The 25,465-nt window shown below is 40.9% G+C and overlaps 1 protein-coding gene across 1 annotated transcript in view; it reads right to left on the reverse strand.

Moving 5' to 3' along the window:
* Positions 1–25,465, reverse strand: part of LOC130190455 (zeta-sarcoglycan) — a 153,722-nt gene that overhangs the window by 98,603 nt on the left and 29,654 nt on the right. Inside the window, exon 2 of the mRNA XM_056409879.1 lies at positions 15,406–15,507. Within this exon, the coding sequence (XP_056265854.1) occupies positions 15,406–15,507 (102 nt within the window). The remainder of the gene's footprint in view (positions 1–15,405; positions 15,508–25,465) is intronic.

Below are 25,465 nucleotides of genomic sequence, written 5' to 3' on the forward strand. Positions count from 1 at the left end.
ACAGTCTGATGCCAGAAACTTTCAAAGGTGAAGCAATTTGGTAAAAGGAAGCGGCACACTTATTTTAATGGACCTTTAGTGAAAGGGCATCCTTTAAAATCTCCCGAAATGCACCTGCTCAGTGGTTGGTTATTGGTAAGGTTAGGGGTGAATGATTGGTTTTGAATAGTGTTAGTGTAGTCTAGTATAGTATAAACAAGTTGGGTCATAACAGGTTAATGACAGCGTTATAACACTTCTTTGATTTATCATGGTATATGGTTTATCATAAATCTTTTTTCTCCACTCAAGTTGTGTGATGATTTGTTGTGGCTTTTAGATGATGTGACCTCTAAGGAAGAGAAGGATGGTCTTTTGGAAGAAGGGATTAATATTCATTTTGTCTGTCTCGTTTCCTCTAAGCCTTCCAGGGCCTTCATTCTCCTGACATTCTAAAAAATTCTGTTAAATGTTAATGAAGACTATTTTTACATGGGTCGAGAACACGACACACACACACACACACACACACATGACACTCACAAACCGGACACAAAGAAATATGGACATTTGCCCATACATACATCAACACACATACATACACCCACGTGACTACACACCATTCTCAAGCTCAGTGATGAGTCCAAAAAAATGAAGACTTTATTCTCGCTTTTGGGGAAATAATCAAACAACCGCCACTTCCTCTGGCCTCGCTGACCTTTGAAAACCTCTTTCAGTCAAACTAGTCTTTCTTCTTTTTCTATTATCTTCAATCAAACTTCACTGGCGGCGTTGACTTCGTATTTGATATGTTTTTTAATGTTTTGGGTTAAAGGGAAGAAGCGTAGACATCTGACAAGCCTTCTGCATGTGTCTGCTTGGTGGAGCTCTCATCTTCTGACGTCCCCACTTATTATTACCGATGGCGCGTCTAAGTCGTTCCTTCCCACAGGCTGAAGGCTGTAGAAATCCCCATGTAGCAAGCGCTACCTGCAAAAGGTGTCATGCTGTTTAAATCAAATACACTTTACATTTGTTGGACTTGAAGATGCCGCACGTTGAGTGTTCTATTATGGTAGACTGGTGAGTTATGTTTGTAAATAACCCCCTAAAAGGTTTATTGTTTTGTGTTGATTGCCTTTTGTATCTGCTTTATTGGTTTTGATGTATGCCTTTTTATATTGTATTGTTTTAATGATTTTGTAGACGTTTTAATCTACTTCCTCTTTGAGTTAAATTGGACTTTTATTTTGAAATGTTGAAAGGAAGCGCATCTTTATTTTAAGTAAAAATACCAACTTGACTGGTACGGCTAAATGTTACGGACGGATGCGCAGTTCATGTGACGTTTTAATAGTTTTAATGGTCCCGTATGAGGCTAATGCTCTTACGGTGGTGACAAGGTGGTATTTATTCAAGAGTTTTGGTTCATGTTTATACAACGAAAGAAAGGAAATAAAGAAGTTCACCAGCAGTAAAGTCTCACGCCGATTGATATACGGGGATCCGTTACAATGTTTTTTTAAGCACCAGGGAAGGAAGATTATTAAATAAAGTGGTGTAAGTAGCATCTCATGTTGCATTAAAACCGTTTCGAGCCGGTGAATCAAAAGCTGGGTGTGATCATGTAACAAGATTGTCTCATGAAAATGAGTGAATGGATTTGCAGACAGACGAATTGTATAGCCGAATGTCGTCTTTCAACCGCTGGCTGTCGAGGTGGTGCCCAGCGAATAATGTGGGCTACGTAGACAACTGGAAGACTTTCTGGGGAAAACCTGATCTGATGAGGAGAGACGGCATTCATCCCACGTTGGACGGAGCGCGTCTCATTTCTGCGAATATGACCAAGTTGATCACCGGACTTAATCTATGACAACCCAGGGTTCAGATCAGGAACCGGGAGCAGAGTTGTAGTTTAACACCCTTCTCTGCTCTTCCATTCGAGCAGTTACCCACCCTTGACTTTAGAGTAGAGACTGTGTCTGTCCCACGGCCACTTCAATTAAATAAATCAAAAGTAAGCAGAAGAGGAGTCGTACACAATAACCTTATACAAGTTAACACAATTATTTCAGCAGTGCAACAAAATAGGTCTATTAAATGTGGTCTCCTAAATATTCGATCTCTGTCATCTAAAGCTGTGTTACTGAATGATTTAATATCAGATAATCACATTGATTTATGTTGCCTAACTGAAACCTGGCTGAGCCATGAAGAATATGTCTGCCTGAATGAATCGACTCCTCCAAGTCATATTAATACTCACATTCCTCGAGGCACCGGTCGAGGAGGTGGAGTAGCAGCCATCTTTGAATCGAGCCTATTAATTAATCCTCAACCAAAATTACACTACACCTCATTTGAAAGCCTTGTTCTTAGTCTTTCACATCCAACCTGGAAAACACTACAGCCAATTCAATTTGTGATTCTGTACCGCCCACCAGGTCCATATTCAGAGTTTATATCTGAATTCTCAGAATTTATATCAAGTTTGGTTCTTAAAACCGATAAAGTTATTATTGTTGGAGATTTTAATATCCATGTGGATGTTGATAATGATTGCCTTAGTGCTGCATTCATCTCCTTGTTGGACTCGATTGGCTTCTGTCAGAGTACAGAAACCCACTCACAGCTTTGGCCACACGCTTGATCTTGTTCTTACTTATGGCGTTGACATTGAGCATTTGAACGTCTTCCCACAGAATCCTCTTCTGTCAGACCACAACCTCATAACTTTTGAATTTATACTACGGGTGTACTCCGTTAGTCAAAAGTTTCTACACTAGATGTCTAACTGATAGTGCTGTAGCTAAATTTAAAAGCGATTCCTTCTGTATTTGATTCGATACCACGTCTCAATATAACAGAGGACTCCTGGTCTAACTTTAGTCCGTCCCAGATTGATCATCTTGTTGACAGTGCCATAGGCTCTCTGAGAATGACACTGGACTCGATAGCCCTCTGAAGAAGAAGACAGTGAGGAAGAGGAGGTTTGCTCCTGGTATAACCCTCAGACCCGCAAACTGAAGCAAGCGTCACAGCTTGACGCATATGGCGTTCAACTAATCTCGAAGAATCCCGCTTAGTTTGGCGAGATAGTCTTAAAACATATAAGAAGGCCCTCCGTAATGCCAGAGCAGCCTATTACTCATCAATAATAGGACCAAATAAAAACAACCCCAGGTTTCTCTTCAGCACTGTAGCCAGGCTGACAGAGAGTCACAGCTATGAGGTGCCGAGCATTCCTATAAACCTTAGTGGTAATGACTTTATGAACTTCTTTAATGAAAAGATTTTAACTATTAGGGACAAGATTAATAATCTCTTGCCCATAACCAGTGCCAATCTGTCCTTAAGTGGAATGGCCTTGGAAACCGCTGTATGCCCTGGTGTATATTTGGAGGGTTTTTCTCCTATCAACCGTGACCAATTATTTTCAACGGTTTCTACTTGGAACACGTCTACCTGTCTCTTGGACCCCATCCCGACGAGGCTGCTTAAAGACGTTTTGCCTTTAATTGGCGGCTCTCTATTAGATATTATCAATGTGTCTCTGCTAACAGGCCACGTACCACACTCCTTCAAGGTGGCTGTTATTAAACCTCTCCTGAAGAAGCCCACTCTGGATCCAGAGGTATTGGCTAACTACAGACCGATCTCTAACCTCCCTTCCTCTCCAAGATCCTTGAGAAAGTGGTCGCAAATCAGTTGTCGACTTTCTACATCATAATAGTTTATTTGAGAAATTTCAATCAGGATTTAGAAAACACCACAGCACCGAGGCGGCACTGGTGAAAATTACAAATGACCTCTTAATGGCAGCAGATAAAGGACTCCTCTCTGTCCTGGTCTTGTTAGACCTTAGTGCTGCATTCGACACCATTGACCATGACATCCTGTTACAGAGACTGGAGCAGTCGATTGGCATTTCAGGCACGGCACTAATTTGGTTTAAATCCTATTTATCAGATCGATCTCAGTTTGTATTTGTAAACGATGGCGCCTCGATAACCACTAACGTTAATCACGGAGTTCCACAAGGTTCTGTGCTTGGACCAATTTTATTTACCTTATACATGCTTCCTTTGGGCAATATTATCAGGAAACACTCCATAAACTTTCATTGTTATGCAGATGACACTCAACTATATTTATCGATAAAACCAGAGGAGAGCAACCAACTCTGTAAAATTCAAGCATGTCTTAAAGACATAAAAACATGGATGACCTGCAACTTCTTGATGTTAAACTCAGACAAAACCGAAGTAATTTTAATCGGCCCTGAGCACCTCAGAGATCAATTATCTGGTGATGTGGATTCTGTAGACGGCATTGCCCTGGCATCCAACACCACTGTAAAGAATCTTGGCGTTATCTTTGATCGGGACTTGTCCTTTAACTCCCACGTAAAGCAAATCTCAAAGACTGCATTCTTTCATCTACGTAATATTTCAAAAATCAGGCACATCTTGTCTCAAAAAGATGCAGAAAAATTGGTTCAGCGTTCGTTACTTGAGACTGGATTACTGTAACACCCTATTAGCAGGCTGCGCTAATAAATCTCTTAGGTCCCTCAGTTGATCCAGAATGCTGCAGCTCGTGTTCTCACTAAAACTAAGAAAAGAGATCACATCACTCCTGCACTAGCTGCTCTGCACTGGCTCCCAGTAAAATCAAGAATCACTTTTAAAATTCTTCTCTTAACCTACAAAGCCTTGATTGGTGATGCTCCATCATATCTTAAGGAGCTTGTCGTACCATATTGCCCCACTAGAGAGCTACGCTCACTAAATGCGGGACTACTTGTAGTTCCTAGAGTCTTAAAAGTAGAATGGGAGCCAGAGCCTTTGGTTATCAAGCTCCTCTTTTATGGAACCAGCTTCCAATTTCAGTCCGGGAGGCAGACACAGTCACCTCGTTTAAGAGTAGACTTAAGACCTTCCTCTTTGACAGAGCTTATAGTTAGGGCTGAATCAGGTTTGCCCTGGTCCAGCCCCTTGATATGCTGCTATAGGCTTATAGCTGCCGGGGACGTTTTAGGATGCACTGAGTACCTATCTCCTCTTTTTCTCTCCTTAAGGATGAATTTTCATCTCAATCACACGTTACTAACTCTGCTTTCTCCCGGAAGTCCTTTTGACTTTCGTCTCATGGGGTCATCGGACCCTATGAGACGGCATAGATCCTATCTGCCTGATGGATCGTCTGGGTCGTAAATTCCTGCTCATGACTACGCCACTGTCCTGTTGAGACTCCGCCCTCCTCCTCCCCACCGCCATCTGCCTGATGGATCGTGGAGGTCTCCATCGTGGAATATGCCTACTATGAACTATTCATACACTCTGTCATATTCATTGAATGTATTTTAACTCTAAATCTGTCCTTCTGTACACATTACATCTATTGCATCTGTCCATCCTAGGAGAGGGATCCTCCTCTGTTGCTCTCCTCCAGGTTTCTTCCCTTTTTTTCCCCCTGAAGGGTTATTTGGGAGTTTTTCCTGGTCCGATGTGAGGTTTTGGGGCAGGGATGTCTATGTGTACAGATTGTAAAGCACTCCGAGACAAATTTGTAATTTGTGAAATTGGGCTATACAAATAAACTGAATTGAATTGAATTGAATCTTATCATCAACACTTTAGATATATTTGTTCATCACATTTTGTTCTAGCTCAACACACAAAGCATATGCCATATGGCTTATAGGGATAACGTTTGGCATATATGTTTTTATAATGGTGTAATGCATCATTGTAAAACACTGCAAATATCTATATAATATAATAACCAGGAGCAGAGTATATGTAGCTGGAGCAATGTGTTAATGTGTGTCACGTGTCCCAAGGTTTTTTCCCTCTCCTCTTGTTTTTCTCTCTCAGTGCCAATCAGGTAAATGGTTTCCACCTGTGCAGGTCGTCCTGCACCTGGGCTCCACGCTGCCAATCAGCAGAGTGGGGCCCAGTTTAAAAGGAGAAAGACCGTTTTTGTTCAATGCTGTGTGTAAACTGACACTGAGGCAGGCATGAGAATCCCTCACCTTTCGGCGAAATTCGCCGTTTTGAAACCAAAATAGGTGACTTACGTGAATCGTGTAGATCCGAAGAGTTTTTGTTTTGGGGTAGGGGGTCAATTGGCCGGCCGGCGTTTATGAGATTGGAGTGGGACACGGAGAAAATGTGGAGTGGGTGCTCTTCGCAATCAAACATCTTTGATGGGACGTGTCGCGTCTTGGCCAATCAGCGTCAAGATGTCTTCAGCGTTTGGTGGTTTAGGTTAGCTTGAATGTTAGCCGCTACTTCTGCTGCTGTCGCGCTGCACGGTGGAGCGATGCTAACAAAGTACCCGTACGTTAAGAGCGATGTGATTTAGCATATTTTTAGTCTCAATACTTCATTAAAAGAGCGATCAGAGCGCACGCGCTGCTCCGTGTCGAGCTGTTTGCACGCGCAGCGCAGCGCTCACAGCGAGTGCCATTAAGTGGCGGAATTTTCGGCTTTAAAAATAAAAATAAAAAAAGATGCCAGAAGTGAAATGTTTAAATTCAGACTGTAAAGTTCTGTAACTCTACAGCTGCTCATCCTGATGAACTCTGTATCCTCTGGTCAGATACTAACGGCCTCAAAGTGTATAATCATTGATCAATGCTATGATGCCTCCATGAAGTTTCATTCATATCTTGCTGTAGGCTATTAATACTAATATTACTGCCATTTGTTAAGTGTTGAAAAGTTGGTAAAAAGTGAACCATACAGATATTTTATTTATTACTATTATAGATAAATATACCAGTATCGTATTTATGGTATACTGTTTTTATGGTATTGTATCATGATATTTATGGCAGGTATGGTATAGAAGATCGTGACAACCAGGTAGAGGCAGAACAGACTCGAGGAACAGACTCATGGCTCAGCAGAGCACAAGACTTGAAGACTTGTTCACGCCAACAACGTCCAACATCGATGTTCGTGGAAGTCACCACCACCAGCACCCCGTCGCGCCTATACTCCTCACCTTTTTCACCCCTGACCCGTTTTCATGCCTGTGAGGTTGTTAAGAGGGAATGTTTGTGGTGGGAGGTTGAGAGCAGTCGGTGAGATTCGGGTTCCTTTCACATTTGTGCAAACACAAAGTATTTATTGGGCGGTGCTCTCTCTGTATTTGCTTTGGTAAAGCATTTTTTAGAGACGCAATGTGTTTTGCCAATTTCCAACTGTTTGTCACAACCACACCAGTCCCAACAACTCCCACTTTATGGAGAAGCTTTTTGTTTAAATAGACCAGAGTGAAAATCTTGTTAAACTTTACTCCTACTTTTGACTTTCTACATATTCTCTGGTTGTCACATGTTTGTCACTCCTCATCCCCTCGACTAGACGAAAGACAATTCTCTGTGCATCGTGATTCATTAATTTAAATAAAATCCGAGCCTCTGACTATTAGAAACGCATCATGTGGGAAAACTTCCCCCGCTGAGGATGACAGGCCATGCGAAACAAACATTCTTAGCGGTTGGACTTCCTGTTGTCTGTTGATTTTATCACATGAAAGCTATGCCCTCCAGGGTCTACAATCATTCCACTTTGTCCTAGAGGTGACCACGAACAAAAGAAAATGGCATTCCAAAAAAATCTAATCTAAGAGGAAACGGTCCAGCAATGCACCACCTCAGCTGACACGCAGTTAAGATCAAGTGTGGTTGACAGTTGGACTCTGAGGCATCTCTTTCTGTATCGCAAACAATAGGCATGAATACAAAGTCAAACAAACACAATTACCTGCTATTATTGTTGAGGCAAAGTTGCAAGAACAAGCCGCCCGGGGCAACACGCTAGTAAAGCACCAACACCACCACACTGCACCGGTTCCTTGCTCCGCAGCAATAGCCCTGAAATGATTGCCCATACCGAGGTCTGCATCCGCTCAGTTACATTGAGCACGGATTGTTTACAATGCTGCAAAGTCCAAATCAATAGGGCCTGCCAAGACGGGAACAGCCTAATGTTCCATTAGAACTCTCTGCTATTCAATTACAGCACCAGAGTTGGAGAAGTTTCAGCGGGCTCAGGTCCCCAGAGGAGAAGCACAGTGAAAGTATGAGGCAGACGGTGGGAGTCATAAATCTAAAACTGACAAACAGCAAAAATAAAGTTATGGCATCCTCCCACCTTCACCCTCCCCATATTTTTCAGTCTTCCTTGGAGCTGCAGTACAGAATGTGGATGAGAATAGTTCCTTTATTCGTGTTGCTTTTCATTAAATCTTCTATATTCATCATTGCTTTTAAATCTCACTCTCTTATTCCAGTTTAAATTGTCCTTTTGCTGAACTTCGGCACCATGTCTTATTTTATATTTGACCACCTTCCATGTATACATTTTCTCTTTCTCCACTATGTGGCTGAGACGTTTTTCCATCATCGCTGGGCGTGAAGCCCTTATCGAGGCAGAGTATTGCCCATAATAAGGCCCGTCTCCGGGGAGCCAGACGCGGTGAGAGAGAAAGACAGAACAAAAACAACAACGAAAAGAGGCATTAGAGAGAGAGAGAGAGAGAGAGAGAGGTATGCTATGGATGGGGTGTAGAGGAAGAACAGGCGTTTATAAAAGGGGAAAAAGACACATAAAAGAAAAGTCGAATAAAAAAAAAATAGAGCGAGACAGCAAGAGAGCAGAATAAATGAAGTTTTCTTCGCGCCTCCTGTGGTGGTGATAGGTCGTCATGGGGTCCCTATGGGGACAATTAGAGCCTATGTGGCAAGAGTCTGTGTGTGTGTGTGTGTGTGTGTCACTCAAGACAGGCCTTTGTGGGAATAGAGCAGCGAGGGCAAGACACAGAGGGAACACTGCATCCATATTGTGCTTTTAAAAATACACCACCATAGATTTAATTCCCCCACAAAAGCTGCTGCTCTGAGGATAATCCCACAGCCTCTGGTTTACAGTGGACTCATCTCCCAAGTACATACCGCACATACTACGTAAATCACCCATATATACAGACTGTAAAACAGGGAAGAAGACACAGAAAATCATGCACAGCAACCACAGAGAGTTATATAAACTCTCTACTCTACTCGGTAGCAGTTAATTACCCTCCCGTCTGGTAATGTCAGCGGCACCAATCCGCACAGCTCGCTCGCTTTTACATGTGTCATATTTGAAGGTTCATGCTGCCTTGCTGCCAAAGGAGAATGGACTCCGAAGAGGAATGACGGCATCCATTGTTCTGGCCAGTGCTCCTCAACATCATGTGTTTTAGAGCTGTTAACATTTCCCCAAAAATTATGTTTAAATATTAGTTTTCTGAAAAAAAACATTGGTTCGAAACATTTTAAAGACCTATTTCTGCGACGCAGCAACACTGCACCATTTTGAGCCCTATTTCTAGTTAGCGCTGTTGCTTGCTTTGAAAGCCTGTAGTGGACAAGGAACGGCTCATTTGGGGAGTTGAAAGGAGAGTGTAGTTATCCTTCTGATGAATGGGTGAACGAATAATCTGACCTGCATACAAACCATCAATCAGTTAATGCTGTAAGGTACTTACACATCATGCCAAGATCAGAAAAAATGCTTCTGTGTCGTTCTAGAACGAGGGGGGGGGGGGGCAATTCATTTTTGCAAGGGGGCCACATGAGAAACTGGGACCGTTGTGGAGGGCCGAACCAATGCTGCTACTGGTAAGAATGCATACCTTACAATAAGGCTATGAAAATGTCATTTTATTTCTTTAAACATACCATTCAACCTTCACAAAAATAGTACACAAGATTTATGTGAGAGACCAGAATTTGAATAACATGATACAAAAGCATTAAGTGCTTTTGATATTTGGGGGGGTAGTGTATAGCATGCCGCACCATGCCCATGTGAATGCATTCAAATGTCACAAATGAAATGACAAAAATGACTATATGAACATCTATTTCTTGAACTTTAACAAAACTGCAAAGTGCAAATGTAAAAACAAATCTTTTTTGTGGCATTTAGTTCAGCGCTTCTTTAATGTGTCTTTTCCATATATTGAAGCAATAATGATAAAAAAATAAAAGATGCAACTAGTGGAGGCGGCAAGGTGCTCAGTGTTGCCAGATTGGAAATGGTGAAGTATCGTACGAAAGGCTCAAAATGGTCGTATTTGGAGGATAATTACCGTGTATCCGGCAACCCTGAGATCGGTCGACCAATGACTGTCCTCTATCCCGTCAGAGCTCGCGCAAGAATGTGAAACGTAAGGGAGATACCATTTCCAAAACTTGTAAGGGGTAAATACTAGTTTGTGAAAGACCCAGAGAAACACAAATATCCGACGAAGCAAAATCCCGGACGTTTTTGGAATCCCTGCCGGACGCATTTTTTAGGTCTCAAAAAGAGGACGTCTGGTCACCCGAGTTAAAAACGCTCCATTCTGTATTTTTTTTTACCATGATCGGACATTTCCGAGGGATCCTGTCGGTGAGGCTGCGCGCACGCCAGCAGCTCATCATGTAAAGTCTCTGCATTTGTGATTCTGACTTCCCTGCCTATTGTTTAACCAGCCTGGAAGAAGATCAACTGTTGCCCGGCCTGTTGTGTCTGCTACCACACCTTTTTGTTGTTGATTTGTGCCACATTTGTTTGATTATCATCCTGTCCACAATGTGCAACCTGGATTTTCCAGAATAAATGTGACTGGTCTGTCCTATGCAACACGTATGGTCAGCGCATATTGTGTGTGTGTGTGCGTGTGCGTGATGTTCCTCCAGGCGCTGTAGCTCGTGAAGTTCCTCCCAGGCCTTAGGGAGGTGGTGGCTGCTCGCCAGCGTTATCCCGTGACCACAGAGTCACTTCTCCAGATCCTGTGTCCATCCCTCGCTGTGCTTTTCCACTGCCTCCCTTCTTTTCCTGCCTTTGCCTCAGTACCTCCTTGACCAATCACGTGTGCTGCCTTGCTGCCAAATGCCCAACCTACGCCCGCCTGCTGGCTGTTATGTGTTTGCATCATGCATGAAACATCTCGCTCTTTCTCTGGCGGATGTTCTGCGTTTGTTCATCTCAGTCAGACCACGCCTTCTGTTTGTGACACTACTATTGTGGAGTGTTCAGCAAAAAAAGGTGAACAAATCTGACTATTTTGTGTTGGTTTATTTAGTATTTTTTGCTTGAAGGTAAGAGCACCAGGGTGGTGTGTCGATGGAGCCAGTTATGCGAACGATTATATATTTTACTGTTACTACACTGCTGCGTTTGCTGCGTTTCTCTCAGTATGGAAGGGTATGAGCTGTCATCCATGCCCACTGAGGAATCTAGATACATATTGTTTATTTTGATTATGAAACCCAAGCACACACACTCAACAATCTGAGCGGCAACAAACAAATTCAAACACCTGCGTGTCCAGCTTTGTTCTGCCAACATGGCTGCCTGTGTCGAAGTATTCAACCTCACACAATGTCTATTTACCTGCTAGGCAGGTAAGACTAAACCAACCTAACATTAGCACAATTAAACCATGTGCCCCTTCCAGCAGATATGGAAATTATAACCATCATTTTGAAATTGCAAAAAAAAAGACTGACAAAAAAGAAACTGATTCATTGGCTGCATAGGTCTATGATCATCACAGTCCAGGGCAGTTTGCCACAGTCAGCAGTTTGTTCTCGAGCTTCATCTCGTGCCCTCTGATGTAAACCACTTACAACTTGTTACAGTAAGCACTGAAAGCACTTACACACAACGGGACTCGTGTTGCATTCAAATGTAATCAGGCAGGCCAAAGACGGCAAACTGATATCACGTTAAAGTACGAGACGCGGACGGTACAATTAGGTGAGGCCAGAATCGAACACCGGCACACGGCATCACTGTCCACAGTTAAGAGTTTACCACCGGATGTTATGTAAAGCTCTCTCAATGAGGATAAAGTTGGTATATCACACAACAGAGATAGCTGCATTTTATAGATACATGTAGATAACTATATCAAATAATAAACATTTAATATATATTTTTTTGGTCTAAAAAACTAATTAATGTTGGCAAAATACACATTCCATGTAAATGCAACATTAACCTTATGTTTTAGTTAAATATGTTTGTTTCTCCAATATATTTATGTGAATTAACTCTGCTTTCACAGATTTCTCTTAACAACCCCTTCCCTCCTTTTTCCCCATGTTGCACTCGATGGTTCCGTCTCTCCATCTCTCTCCAGTATTTCTCTTCATAGAGCAAGCGTTAGATGTGTGTGTCCACGAGGAGTGTGGTGGATACCTCATATTTAGCACATTTATCATGCTCCCGCCCTGATTCAACTACGCTTCAGTCAAAGTGGATGTAGATATACAAAATAAGAGCATACCCGCTGTTTGGGAAATGTGAGGACGACCTGCTGTTTGGCTTTATGTAAGAAGATATGCGCCTCATGCATGCACACAAACGCGCACAAACACACACTTTCACGGACGCAAATATGCGTTGGCTTCCACACGGGCACAAAACATCAATACCTACTCAGACAGCAAAATAATAACATATACTTACAGTAGACATACACATCGCAACCCTCACACAGACATGTGAACACAATGGTTGACAATCACACACTTGTTGAGTACACACAGTACACACTGTACACTACACAAAGAAGACACGCTGTTATAACGGTGTGAAAGGAAACAAAACCACAGTGTGTAAACAAATGCACAGAGTGGTTTTCCATCCTTTTGCATCACTTACCATTTCTCGATGTTTTCGCGTCGCCCCAAACACCCCGCCCGGAAGAATGTCGCGTCTATCGCGGCCACACGCGTCTGTACGTTGACTCTTCATGGGATTCGGTCGCGCGAAACAAAATCGCATCGCTTTTGGCGTGAACGCACCTTTAGACGAGTGAAAGATTGAATTCTCGAGACTTTCAAGACAGAACCCAAACATTTGAGATGCTGTTTACAGAATGATACCTTTCAATGCGAACAATCTGCGGCAAAGAGCCAACCATAAAGTGTGTGTGTGTGTGTGTGGGGGGGGGGGGATGATAAAGTAGCAACAGCAGAAGTAGTGACCATTCATACTGCACAGGGGGAGCTGCGTCTACAGTATCCCTCCTCTACACATGTGGTCTCAATAGCTCTCCGGGTTACCGTGCAATGCCTTTGATGCAAATGCCGCTGACGACTGTTGTCACATCTTAGCCGGATCCATTGCTTTACACTGTCCTGTACATAAGGAATACTTAATGTGAGAAACAATTTAGAGATATGAATTCAAAGCAGATCCACACCCATCTATTCAGCTCATAACCACGTCCAAACAAGTGTTTATTGTGCCTCCTTCTAGCTTCTTCCTTCCCTTCCTTAATGTTTTTTTTTTTTTTATCTCAACAGCGTCACTCGCACTACAACACGATTTGTCTCATTTCATTCCATCTCCTCGGTGTCATTATTCACTCTTCATCGTTTGTCTCCAATCTCAACTTTAATTCTGTCGCCACAAATTTGACCTCCAGACATTTTTTTTTTTTTTGCTTTGTGTTTTTTTAAATCTTCACCATCCTCCGGGCCTTTTCTATCACTATGCCCTCCCCAACCTCTGGTGCTCATGTAGGTATCAGTACATTCCCATTCCTTCGGGTGTTATATTTAGTTTAATTGTCATTAGTATTGTGTATGCATATATGTTGTATATATACATATATATTTTTATTTTATATTTTGCTTTGTATGCTTCTATATCTTTCATCCCTGTTTTTATATTTTATATTTTATTTTTTATTTATGTGTGTTTGGTTTATTGGTGCTGCTACTGCTACGACAAATTTCCCCTTGGGGATTAATAAAGTATATATCTATCTATCTATCTATCCCTTTTTTTCTTTAATTTCTATTAAATCAAGTTTTCTGTGCTTTCCAAGACATATACAATTTATTACGTATTATTATATGTATAGGACAGGGTTTCTGACAGTATATTCAAACAGTATACTTTATAATGCCATATACTGACTTTAATTGGGAAAAGAACAATGTCTCTATTGGATAAAAAGAAAAAGGCACTTTTAAGAAATGTTGCACTCAGAGCCATGGACATTGTTGTCCAGCTCACCACAACAGTACACTGTCTTTCAGTGTCAGAGATGTGGATACATAATCTGTTCTATTTTCTGAAAGGACGGTTGCATCGACATCAGCTGGCGTGAAAATGTGTCGAGGAAACTCTCTGTTCCTCACAGTATGGGGTATATTGTGTTTTTGAAGATGTTGATACCAGCTTCGGATAATCAGGTTCTTACAATTCATACATTCAATTTAACATTTACAGATGTGTGCAGCCGTAGCAACATGATTATTGCTCTATATCGTATGCTAGTTTACAGACATATAGCCCACAATCTGTAGGACTAAAATAAGCCGTGGAGGAAAAACCTGAAAAACTTTTGGAGCAACTAACTTGATCAGACAGTTATTGTAATTAATTCCCATTCTGCTCAGAGTATCTGCCAACAGTTATCTCGACTTGCAATATGGTGCGTTCAAACTCTACTCAGTAAAATCGAGAATTGAGAGAATGGGATCTTGTAAAATTAGTTTTTTTGTCAGGGATCTTGCATAAATCCAGTTGTGTTAGAACCGTGTTTAACTTCCTTACACAAGTTCTTGGGATATATATATATATATATATATTTATATTAGTTTTCTCATACAACACACCAAACTGACATACAATTATAAAAAAATATATTTATATTATTTCTCAAAAAATGTGTTAATGTGATTATTCAAATAACCAATAATAATAATCATTTATTTTATATACAATACATACAAATGAAGTACTATGACAACAATAGGACGTTGGTAAAAACACATTAGTCAAGATGGAGCCTTGCTGTCAATCACAATTCCTCAAAAGAAAATCTGAATCGGCTAACATTGGAATCGGCAAATCAGATACAGCCAGGAAAATTGCAATCGGCGCAGCATCTTTCATAAATGTCCCGTCTGTCACTTGTTCCATATCCTTCTGTCCTACTCCATCACACCATTAATCTCTTCCTTTGCAGTTGAAATTCCACTCCCCCGCTCTATACACACAGACGGGCAACGTGTTTGTGACACTGACACTATTACAGTCAATCCCCGCCTGCTTACCATTCGTATAACACTCACACACTGTTGAGCACACACACACACACACAGTGTCAAATGATTGTCCTATATAGAGTGACAGTGTCCGTGTTGCCTCAGCTGACGGGATTAATGATGATACTGGGTGGTGATGAATGGAGATATGGAAGACTGCTGGATCATATGTAGCCTCATAATGTGTCACATACATGACAAATAGATCGTGACTGCTGGGAACATCTGATTTCTGCTTATAATAGGGGTTGGAAGAGGCGCAACACACACACACACACACACTAACACATGTACACACTTCTTACCCTACGAGACTGGATCTCTTTGACGTAGAGAGGCAATAGGAATTCCGACACTCCCTCCAATCGTACACCTTCCTTGGTCACCTGCAGATTCCCCATTCCATCCTAAAAAGACAACGATGCATACAGAGAAAATGAATGTTTATTGTTTCTGTTTAATTTGCTTCATCTTGCAAATATACCACGACAAAATAACATGATTGTCAGCATTTAAGACATTTACACTATTAAGTGTTTAGGTTTGGAACATTTGAGACATGTTCAGAGGTTTTAAGGATCTCCAAATAATCATCAGTGCTTATCAACATTAGTCATTGATGAGCAGTGTAATATTGATGAGATATGGGAAGATCATGTATTCAGAGTTCTGCTTCATCCACAGTCAGAGCCTGTTTTACAGAGAACATTTCTGACAGTTTGTTAAGGGATATATATTTCATGCAAGCATGTAATTATTAATACCTATATATTAAACATCAGCAAGCAACATACAAAAATCATTAAATATCCCCACCCAAAAGAAAAAGGATGGACAACCGTAGAGACAATTAAAGTTACACTTGACTTATTGTACATGTTGTGAATACTTTGGTACCATTCACCACGTCCCAGGAGTCTGAGCCATCGGCAAGCTGTCAAAGCTTTATGAGGGATGTAGTTTTGAAATGCTAAAAGAAAATGTTGATTTATCTTTGTCATTACGACATGCTGTTGACATTTTAGCTTCCCATGCAGACAGAAAAACCCGGGAACACACAATTTGTCAAAAAGACGGCTGAAAAAATAGCTGAGAAAACCCATCGAGTCAAAGAAGAGGGCGCAACAGTGTTTAGCTAACGAAAAGGGGGATGATTCGACTCACACTGGGGAGCCTCCTCAAACAAAGGTCAATGCATTAAAATCACAAATAAAAATCCCACTTGCATCTGAATAATCTGAAGCTTGATTTTTAAAGCTTGATTTTTGACTTTGATTAACATTGTATACATTTGCCTTTTATTGTTTAGACCTTTGCTTTCCCTTTCACACTGAATTATGATTTCACGATAACCTTTAGGGCCCTATTTATCAACACTACAAGGAACCAAAATGAAAAATAAGGACTTCAATGGGTTTCTTCCATAACTTTTCCCCAAACACTCTGACAACAACGGCAGATACACATTTGTGCCTCAGTGCTTTTACTGGGTCGATTAGCCCTTTTACAATGTCACGAAAACCAAACCAAACTAATCGGCAGTAGACTCTGAGCCCTGTAAACACATTGGTGTTGTGTCCTTTACATCGCGGTTCCATTTCTGATCAGCTGTGTCGCATTTTACAGATCCCACAAGAGTGAACGCTCTGGGGATTGTTGGATCAGACTTACATGGTCAGAATAAATTCCTTTCAAACAGCCATGCAGGGTATCAGGATGGTGGTGAGGGCTTTTACAGAGCCAAGAGGCAGCTACTGTACCATGTCGAATCTGTGCAACAGCTGCTCTGATCATGAGCTCGCTCAGTGTGGTGAGGATGGGTACTGTCGTAGATTCCAAGGACACACACAGTATGTCTTTGGATAAATATAGAAGTTTACGTTTGCAAAGACACTGATACCATAGCTTTGTTACCTTCGCATTGAAAATGCGGAAGGTTATGTTTTGATCGCCGTGTAATTATTTATTTATTTGTATGCGTGTTCCTCGCATAACTCAAAACGTGTTAAACCGAATCGCATGAAATTTGGTGGGATGATTGGTTATTATCCGGGGACCATTTGATTAGATTTTGGGATCGATCGGGTCAAAGGTCAAGGTCATGAAAAGGTCAAACTCTTCCTTCTACCATAGCGCGGTCAATTTCTATCGAATTGGCATGCAACTAATGCCAAAATGTTCATAATTCAATGCCCAATCTTGTGATATGTTTATTTATTTATTTGTATGCGTGTTATTCGCATAAGTAAAAAAGTATTAAACCGAATCGCATGAAATTTGGTGGGATGATTGGTTATTATCCGGGAACCATTTGATTCGATTTTGGGATCGATCGGGTCAAAGGTCAAGGTCAAAGGTCAAAAAAAGTAAATCTTCTTGAATCGCATGAAATTTGGTGGGATGATTGGTTATTATCCGGGGACCATTTGATTAGATTTTGGGATCGATCAGGTCAAAGGTCAAGGTCAAGGTCATGAAAAGGTCAACATCTTCTTTTTACCATAGCGTCAATTTCTATCCAATTGGCATGCAAATAATGCCAACATGTTCATAATTCAATGCCCAATCTTGTGATATGCGAAGGTATGCGCTCTACCGAGTGCCCATTCTAGTTTGCATATGTAGCCGGTGTGATAAGAGATCAGCCGCAATCACCAAGAAAATGGAGTTGAATGATTAAGATTGTATACAATGTAGCATATTTAAATAGACATATATACACTTTGTTATTGACACATTGTTTATAATTGACTCAACAAAAGAATCATGACATGAAGCCGTTTCTGGGTAATCTGAAAAACGTTCCTCACAGTGAACATGTTCAGACTCGAGAAACTAAAACCCCAAACAAACAACGTGTGTTGAACTAATTCAGCGTTCACGTATAACTCTCCCACAGAGCGTGTTGCTCGATGACAACAGGTTAGTCTCTCTGCCCTAGTTCCCAGCTCTCTTTCCGTGTACACGAATGTTCATGAAACCGTCCGTGGAGATAGAAATTCAGTTCAGAATGCTGTAGCAGATTATCTTTAATTGTCAGGTGCAACGAAGCCGTCCAAATTTGAAATGTATTGCATTGCTCTTACATAATTCATGACGAGCACACTTTACTATTCGCTAACTGTTATAATAAAACATGTAATGTCTTTCTAAATACTTTCTATTTTCTTATTTCAAGTTCATTTAAATTGTTATGAGTATTAAAGATGTACAGTGATGTTTGTAATTTGACTTGTCTTGATTGGATCCGGTGTCTTTAGTATAACAATGTTATTTTGTATTGTCACTTAAATGACATTGTTTTGGCTGTGTGCAGGACCACTTGATTTTGCATGAATCATCTTAGTTATTAATATTTAGCAAACGATGATAACATAAATGAAGATAAGATAAGACACTACTTTATTCATCCCCAGAGGGAAATTTCGTGAAGCAGCAGCAAACATGTTTTCAACATATACAACACAATAAAATAGCAGGGCAGGACATAATACACTTAAGAATTTAAATAATAAATGAAAATGTTCAAATAAAAATGAAAGTGTATACAGTGTATCTAACATATGAAGTGAAAGCGGTGCAAGGTTTATTGATGTTCAATTTGAGGAGGATCTGGCCAGAGATGATTTATTGTACAAATCCGTAATTTCAAAAAATCTCATATTAGCAAAACCAATCCTAACCCCATATATTGGTCCAGGTGTAATCCACTCACACACAAACGTACAAATGGGAGCAGCGCACAGAGATAAGAGTGTGTGTTAACAGTGTATCAGATCGATAAGTTAAACCAGCCAGAGGTTTTCAGTGCTGTCAGATCTATAGTCATTATGCTCAATATACAGTGGAGCATTGGGATCTTTCAATAAGCCTTAACATAACAAGCCTGGGGAATGACAAACTCACTCACTACCTGGAACACACACACACACACACACACTTATAGAGGCACAAAGGCATATGTACATAATTAGCTTAGTTTAAACAAAATTCACATTAACTACATTTCCTGAAATCCTCTGCATTCCTCCCTCTCACAATCTCACTCTCAATTCCAAAAAACATGAAGACAATGATGTTAAAATTAATCAGGAGGTTTTTTATTCCACGTCAGTGCTCCACTGTCCAACACAGAAGCCACTTTCTGATCGAACATGACAGCTCTTCCTCTTTCTTCCTCTGTTTCTCACACACTGCTCGTCTATTGGTTTCATGTCCGGTATGCATCACTGGCATGAATGGTACTCGGGAACACTATTGCCACAGCCCAGAATACAATGGGAATTCATCAACACACAGACGGAAATGGGTACATCTGTGTATTCATTGTTTCGCGCTCTCCTTCAGTTTGTTTGTCGAGGTGTTTCTTTGTTCTTCTTCTCTTCAGCATTCTCGCCATTCGCTTCCACCTCTCTTTCACATTGTTGAGTTATTTTTGGAAACAGATCATAGGTTGTGATGTGCGTTCAAGCAGATCGGTGTTCTCCTAAGATTTAAAGCTCTCTCTGGTAATCATGTTGAAAGGTATTTAGAATTGTGCAATAATTACTATTAGACTTTTGGATTATTCATAATTAAAAGTTGCAAATCGACTTCAATGCATTTCAGCCACCAGGGAAAGGAGCACATGAATATAGCACAATGTATTTCATTTTCATATTTTCAATCTGCAGACGTGGTCAAACAAAAATCTAACAAGAAGGCCACAAACACAGATTATTGCTTTTTTGGCATTTTTTGTTTGGTTCCATTGGCAAAAAAAAAAAAAAAATCAAGAATCAACATACAAGCTGGCAAATGTGTCAGTTTGGCAAAAGTCCCGAATCAGAAAAACAATATTCTGCTTGGCTTTGTCTGTTCCTCTTTCTCTGCCAATTGAATCGGGCTTCCTTCAGACTGTGTTTGCCAGGGACAAATTAACAACTCCCAACACAATGATAACGACACACACACACACACACACACACACACACACACACACACACTGCTCTCATCAGGACAATGACTCCTATATTTCCTTTCCTCACACCACAGCATGCATGTGTGTGTTTACATACAGCACATGTATGCGTGCCTATTTAACTATGTATGTTATTTTGATTCTGTGAGTGTAAGAAATACATGTTGTACCTGTGGCACTCATTATTTGAGTACATTTGTAAGGCTTATTGGGCACAGTATAGTGCCTATTTATCAGCACATAAGTAAATTCTATAGAACATAAATAAATGTCCTAAATCCCGGGGGACTCCAAGTTGTTCCCAGGCCAGACGATGTCAATCCCTGGTGCCCAGAAAACCTCTCAAACTTTTACGCCACTACATTCGACACTTGTAATGTTTTACAGATACAAAAAAACATGACATTCTCATATGATATCATGCAGTACTATACTAATACCTCTCTGGTGTAGGGATAGAACCGAGGAAACAAATCTAATACTAATATTAATACATACACACTTACACAACATGTACAGTGAGAATACACATAGTGTGATGACACACACACACACATAATACAAACACCCATTTAGTCAACCGTTTCTCTAAAGCTTGATTTGCCTTAATTATTCTATTTGAGTTCATTTGTATCATCACATTTATTGGGTTTTACGACAAATAGACAATGTAAGTATATAACATTACATTTATGGTGTTTAAAACTTTGTAAACTAAGATTTTTTCAATTTTTTTTCTCTTCTATGAATAGGAATTGACCGGTGCATACATTGCCCACTGTAAAGCTAATGTAGCTTATAGTATTGCCAGCTGTACGTGTGTGACTATTTTGTGACTATTTTGTGTGAGACTATTTTGCATTTGCAAGGTCAACAGAGTGTGTGACTGAACTTCCTCTCTGAAGCAGTAGTTTCAGAGATAACAATAGATGCCCTCATCATGGAGTGTCTGGCAAACTGTCCCATTATGTGAAAGCATACCAAGGTTATACACACAGACACCCACAGCAGCCAAAGTACAGATTTACATGACTTCTAGGTTTGCACACACACACACACAATAAAATGTGTCCCTGTGATGATGGATAGGCCCTGGAGAGTATTTTGCGGGCATTTCAAATATTCAGGACCGTTGTAATTTTTCACACAACCTTTTATGTAGAGAGAGAGAGAGAGAGACATTAAAAGCAACTTGTGAGTTATTGGTCATTTGCCTTTTTGACCATTTGGATACGTTACTGCATGCGAGGCTCAAGGATGAGAAAATGACTTTCATTTGAATGAATTCAACATAATTAAGTGATCGTTATTTGAACTACGCAGTGATAACTATAAAAGGGAGGTTGTCATTATATAATGATTTGGTGATACAAACTAAATACCTTCAGGTTTTACTTCACAACTAACCTTGTGCATTCAAGCTTCATTAACTCGGTGTTATCCCTTGATATTAACAAAGCTACAGATGTATATCGAGATACAAGCTCCATTTGTAAATGTATGATGTATGACTTACTATTCCATATGTACTCTGATATATGTCGGATAGGGAGTGACTTAAATGTGGTAATTCTGGAAATTTCAACCTCATGCTGCAAGTCCCCAAAATCCATTTTGGAGGCAACAGCCTTATTGAAATTATTGACTGCTTCAACAGGAGGCAGTTTGCTGAGAAAGTCAAGCTACCTTAACAGCTCCCTCGGGGCTCTTTGCCAACAGCCGGTGCATGTAGCGTCTTTTTCTTTATCTCCCTCCTCTACTCTTCACCTCTCTCCCTCCTCCACTCCACTCCTTATCTTTCTTCCTCGCTCTTTTGCTAAAACTGCACAACTTCCTCGATCGTCTGGCGCTCTGAAGCAGGTGTGGCATGCCATGAAGCCAAAGTCATTTCCTGTACTGAGACTTTAAGGTCGGATTAAAAAAAAAAGATTTCTGAGCAAGCAAGCGAGGGAAAAGCTGTAATACCTTACATTCACAAATACTGCCTGGGTCGAGAATCAGACATTTATTATTAGAGACAACTCTTCTACATTCCCCCATTTAAAAAGTATAAATTGTTGATCTCCCTTGCGCTTTGTTAATTTGCTGCTGCGGCCATTAAATGTTAATGCAAACACTGCACTTTTACCATCTGCCTCACATCATAAACACTTCCAGCTGTTCAGGGGGTCCTTCAGGCATTTCTTCTATAAACTTCAACAGGAAGTTTTTAGTTAGATGAACTTCAGCTGAAAAGTGAAGGAGATCAATATTCCCATTAAAAAGACAAACCGAGCACTGAATTATTGTTGAGGAATTGCCCATGCAATGTCCATGTTTGTTTGTTTTTTTCCCCTGTCAAGTTTGTTCATGCATGCTTGTACCCTTATTTTGACAATTAAAGTATAAAATAAGCATTATATTGATTAGATCAGACTCTAATGGCTGAATAAAATCGGGCAGTGGTTAAGAGAGGCAGCATTAACATGACAGAATGTCCCACATAGAGGAATTAGTGTGCATATTATGGAATTGAATATATTTTGAGTAGTCTGTAAATGTACTTGATTATACTCACCAACTACTATTTGTTTTTTATGCAAACACGGTGCCTCAACCTGAAGCTTTTATTAAATTAAAAAAGACAGCTTCAAGTAAAATAATAATTTGATAGGCTTTTCAGATGCTCTAAGACACTTTATATGCACTGTGATGTATATTTCTGGCCAAATTACATTCAAACACTTTATAATTAATATTCTCTGAGTTAAGTTAGTTGGTGTGGTCCATGATAAAACCCCAATAGATAAAAATAACTAATATGTATCACCAGAGAAATGAGAAAATGAAGCACATTCTGACTCAACTAAAATTATCTAATTTGTCACTAGCACTTTCCATACTGGACGGGTCAGGGAGTTCTTCAGAGATGTGCTGAGCTCAGCACAAACAATCAGTAGACTAATGTCATTAGCCTCGCCTGGTTGCCTGTTTGCATATGACCTCTGCACTCTACAGGCGACCTTTGCTTGAGGCACATAATTAAGAGACAACGTCACAACTAGAAAAGTAAACACAAGAGTGCAAGGCTGTCCTTGTCGACTAGTCGACTTATCGATTAGTTAATTAAAGCGACATATCTGTATAACAAAGGATCACAAAAAAGCACCACTTTTAATATTGTGTTTAACCAAATTCTGCTCATAAGTTTTTTGAAAATAAGTCATTCAGCATTAAAAGCATAGAAAATGGCTAATCGACTGACGAGTAAGAAACAAATGACCGATTAGTTGATTGGTCAGCTAAGATGGGGAAGCCCCGCTGGTCAAGTGCACATCTTCACCAGGTGTGGTCTCGTTTAAATCCATGCAGATGTCAGTCCGATGTTCTGCAGCTGCTCTGTGCAGACGCGTCTCAGCTCCGTCTCACGGGGGTTGGCCGTGACTTGAGCGTTAATTCAGGCATCAAGTCTATTCGTTTTGACATCGTTAAAAAAAGTGAGCAAACTGTTTTCCCAATAATGATGTGAGATCCCGGAACAGAGGATGTCGTATGTGTACACATTTTAAAGCCCTCTGTGGCACAATTTTTTCATTGGACAGTACAAAATAAACTGTCCATGGCTTCCTACTCATGGCCTTTGGCCACAAAGTAGCAGTTGGGGGTTTGGGTTGCACTCGCCGCCCCGACCGGTCGGGGCCAGATAAAAGTAGTGAGTGAGGAGTCAGCAGGCAGTAAATGGCAGTATGAACGAGCTTAGAAAAGGTTTCCTGAGAAAATGCAAGCCTCTGCAACCATGAGACCTTTCTTAGCAAAGGACAACACTGGACTGAAGCTGCTGTAACACCCTGCTAGTTCTGTGTCTATCTCCCCAGTGTCTGCTGATTGTTGATTCCCTTCACCTGCCCTCAGCCACTCTTCCTCCCTGATTGCTCATGCCCTACACCTGTGGTTTCCCACTCCTCTGTCTCCCTGATTGCTCATGCCCTACACCTGTAGTTTCCCCCCTTATATATACTCCCATTCTCTCCTATGTCCCCAGCCAGATTGTTGTTGTTTAGTCCTGTTGTTTAATCCTGTTGTAAATTCCCAGTGTAGTAAATATCTTGTGTGACTTCTCCTTCTAGCCTGAGTTCCTTGTTTGACTTTTCCCCAGTAAAGAGTTTTTTTGTTTCACTTTACCTGGACTCCTGCCTGTTTCCTCTGCGCCTGAGCTTTTGCCTCACCACACCCCGTGACAGATGCAGCTGAAAGTGATCATTGGAAAATACGAGATAGAAGACTGCATTATGGCTCTAGGTTCCTGGTCAATACTGAGCGTTACAGATAGTGCTCACAATGTGGTATGACTTTCCAGTTATGAACAGTTATACCAGCTTGTCCAGAAATGTGTTGATATCAAACCTTCATTTTGAAAAAGCCAGCAATAAGGATATATGATTTTACTACAGTATTTTATATCCATTTGTTCTAATCTAAAAGTGTTAATCCAACAAGGTTTTCTCATCGATGCCTCCATTATTAAGTGAAGATTCAGTGAAAATGATAGAGCTACAGGGGACTGTGATGTGTCGGCCATCCCAGGAGCACAGAAGTTAACCTCCGGGTCCCCAACACCAAGCTCCTCCCTGTGGGAGACCAGGCCTATGGAACAGTCTCCCTGACCACATGAGGACATCATAGACATCGGACTCTTTTAAGACTGGCCTAAAAAACATGTAATCAGTTTTGGACTTTGTCCTACATCACTGTCAGCTATTTTATTTGTATCTTCCTTGTTTGTTTTGAACTATGTAACATCTTCTCTGGCACTCTAAGATTCTTTTGAATGAAAGGTGCGTGACAAATAAAACAATTCTTCTTTTTCTTTTTTCTTATTATGAGGATCCTTTCTGAAGAACCGTTGTGTGCTTTCTGTTGGACCGAGGCTGTACACCAACGGCCATCCCTCATTGTGCACACGCTTGTCCCCGCTGGACGCGTCCCGGATCACCTCTGACTGACAAATGGCGGCGTAGAGTTTCCCGCTGCTCGGCTCGTTCCACACAAACCTCTCATCCGCACAAATCGCACAATCTCAGAGGGAACAGGTTGACAAGAGCAGTTAACATCCCCTCGCTTTCGCCAACAGCTGCGTCCCACCTCACCTCTGCAGCCTGAGAGACTATCGGAGTGACAGATGACAGTAAGGGTCGTACGCCTCTTCACACTTGGGTTTTCTTTCTCCTCGCTTCACCGCTCTCACCTTCTCTTTGTCTTGTCGTAAAACAAATGAAATGAACCCACAATCTAAGTTCATGGGGCAGAGTAAGGAAGTAATCCTGCGAGGCTCGGCGGTGAGATGAGGGATGTCCGCATCTCAAATGAATCCCCAAACTTTTCAATGACTTTCAAGATGTTGGGAGGAAATATCCGAGCACTTAAGA

The sequence above is a fragment of the Pseudoliparis swirei genome, chromosome 24 (genome assembly GCF_029220125.1).
Source record: "Pseudoliparis swirei isolate HS2019 ecotype Mariana Trench chromosome 24, NWPU_hadal_v1, whole genome shotgun sequence".
In the NCBI taxonomy this organism is placed as follows: Eukaryota; Metazoa; Chordata; class Actinopteri; order Perciformes; family Liparidae; genus Pseudoliparis; species Pseudoliparis swirei.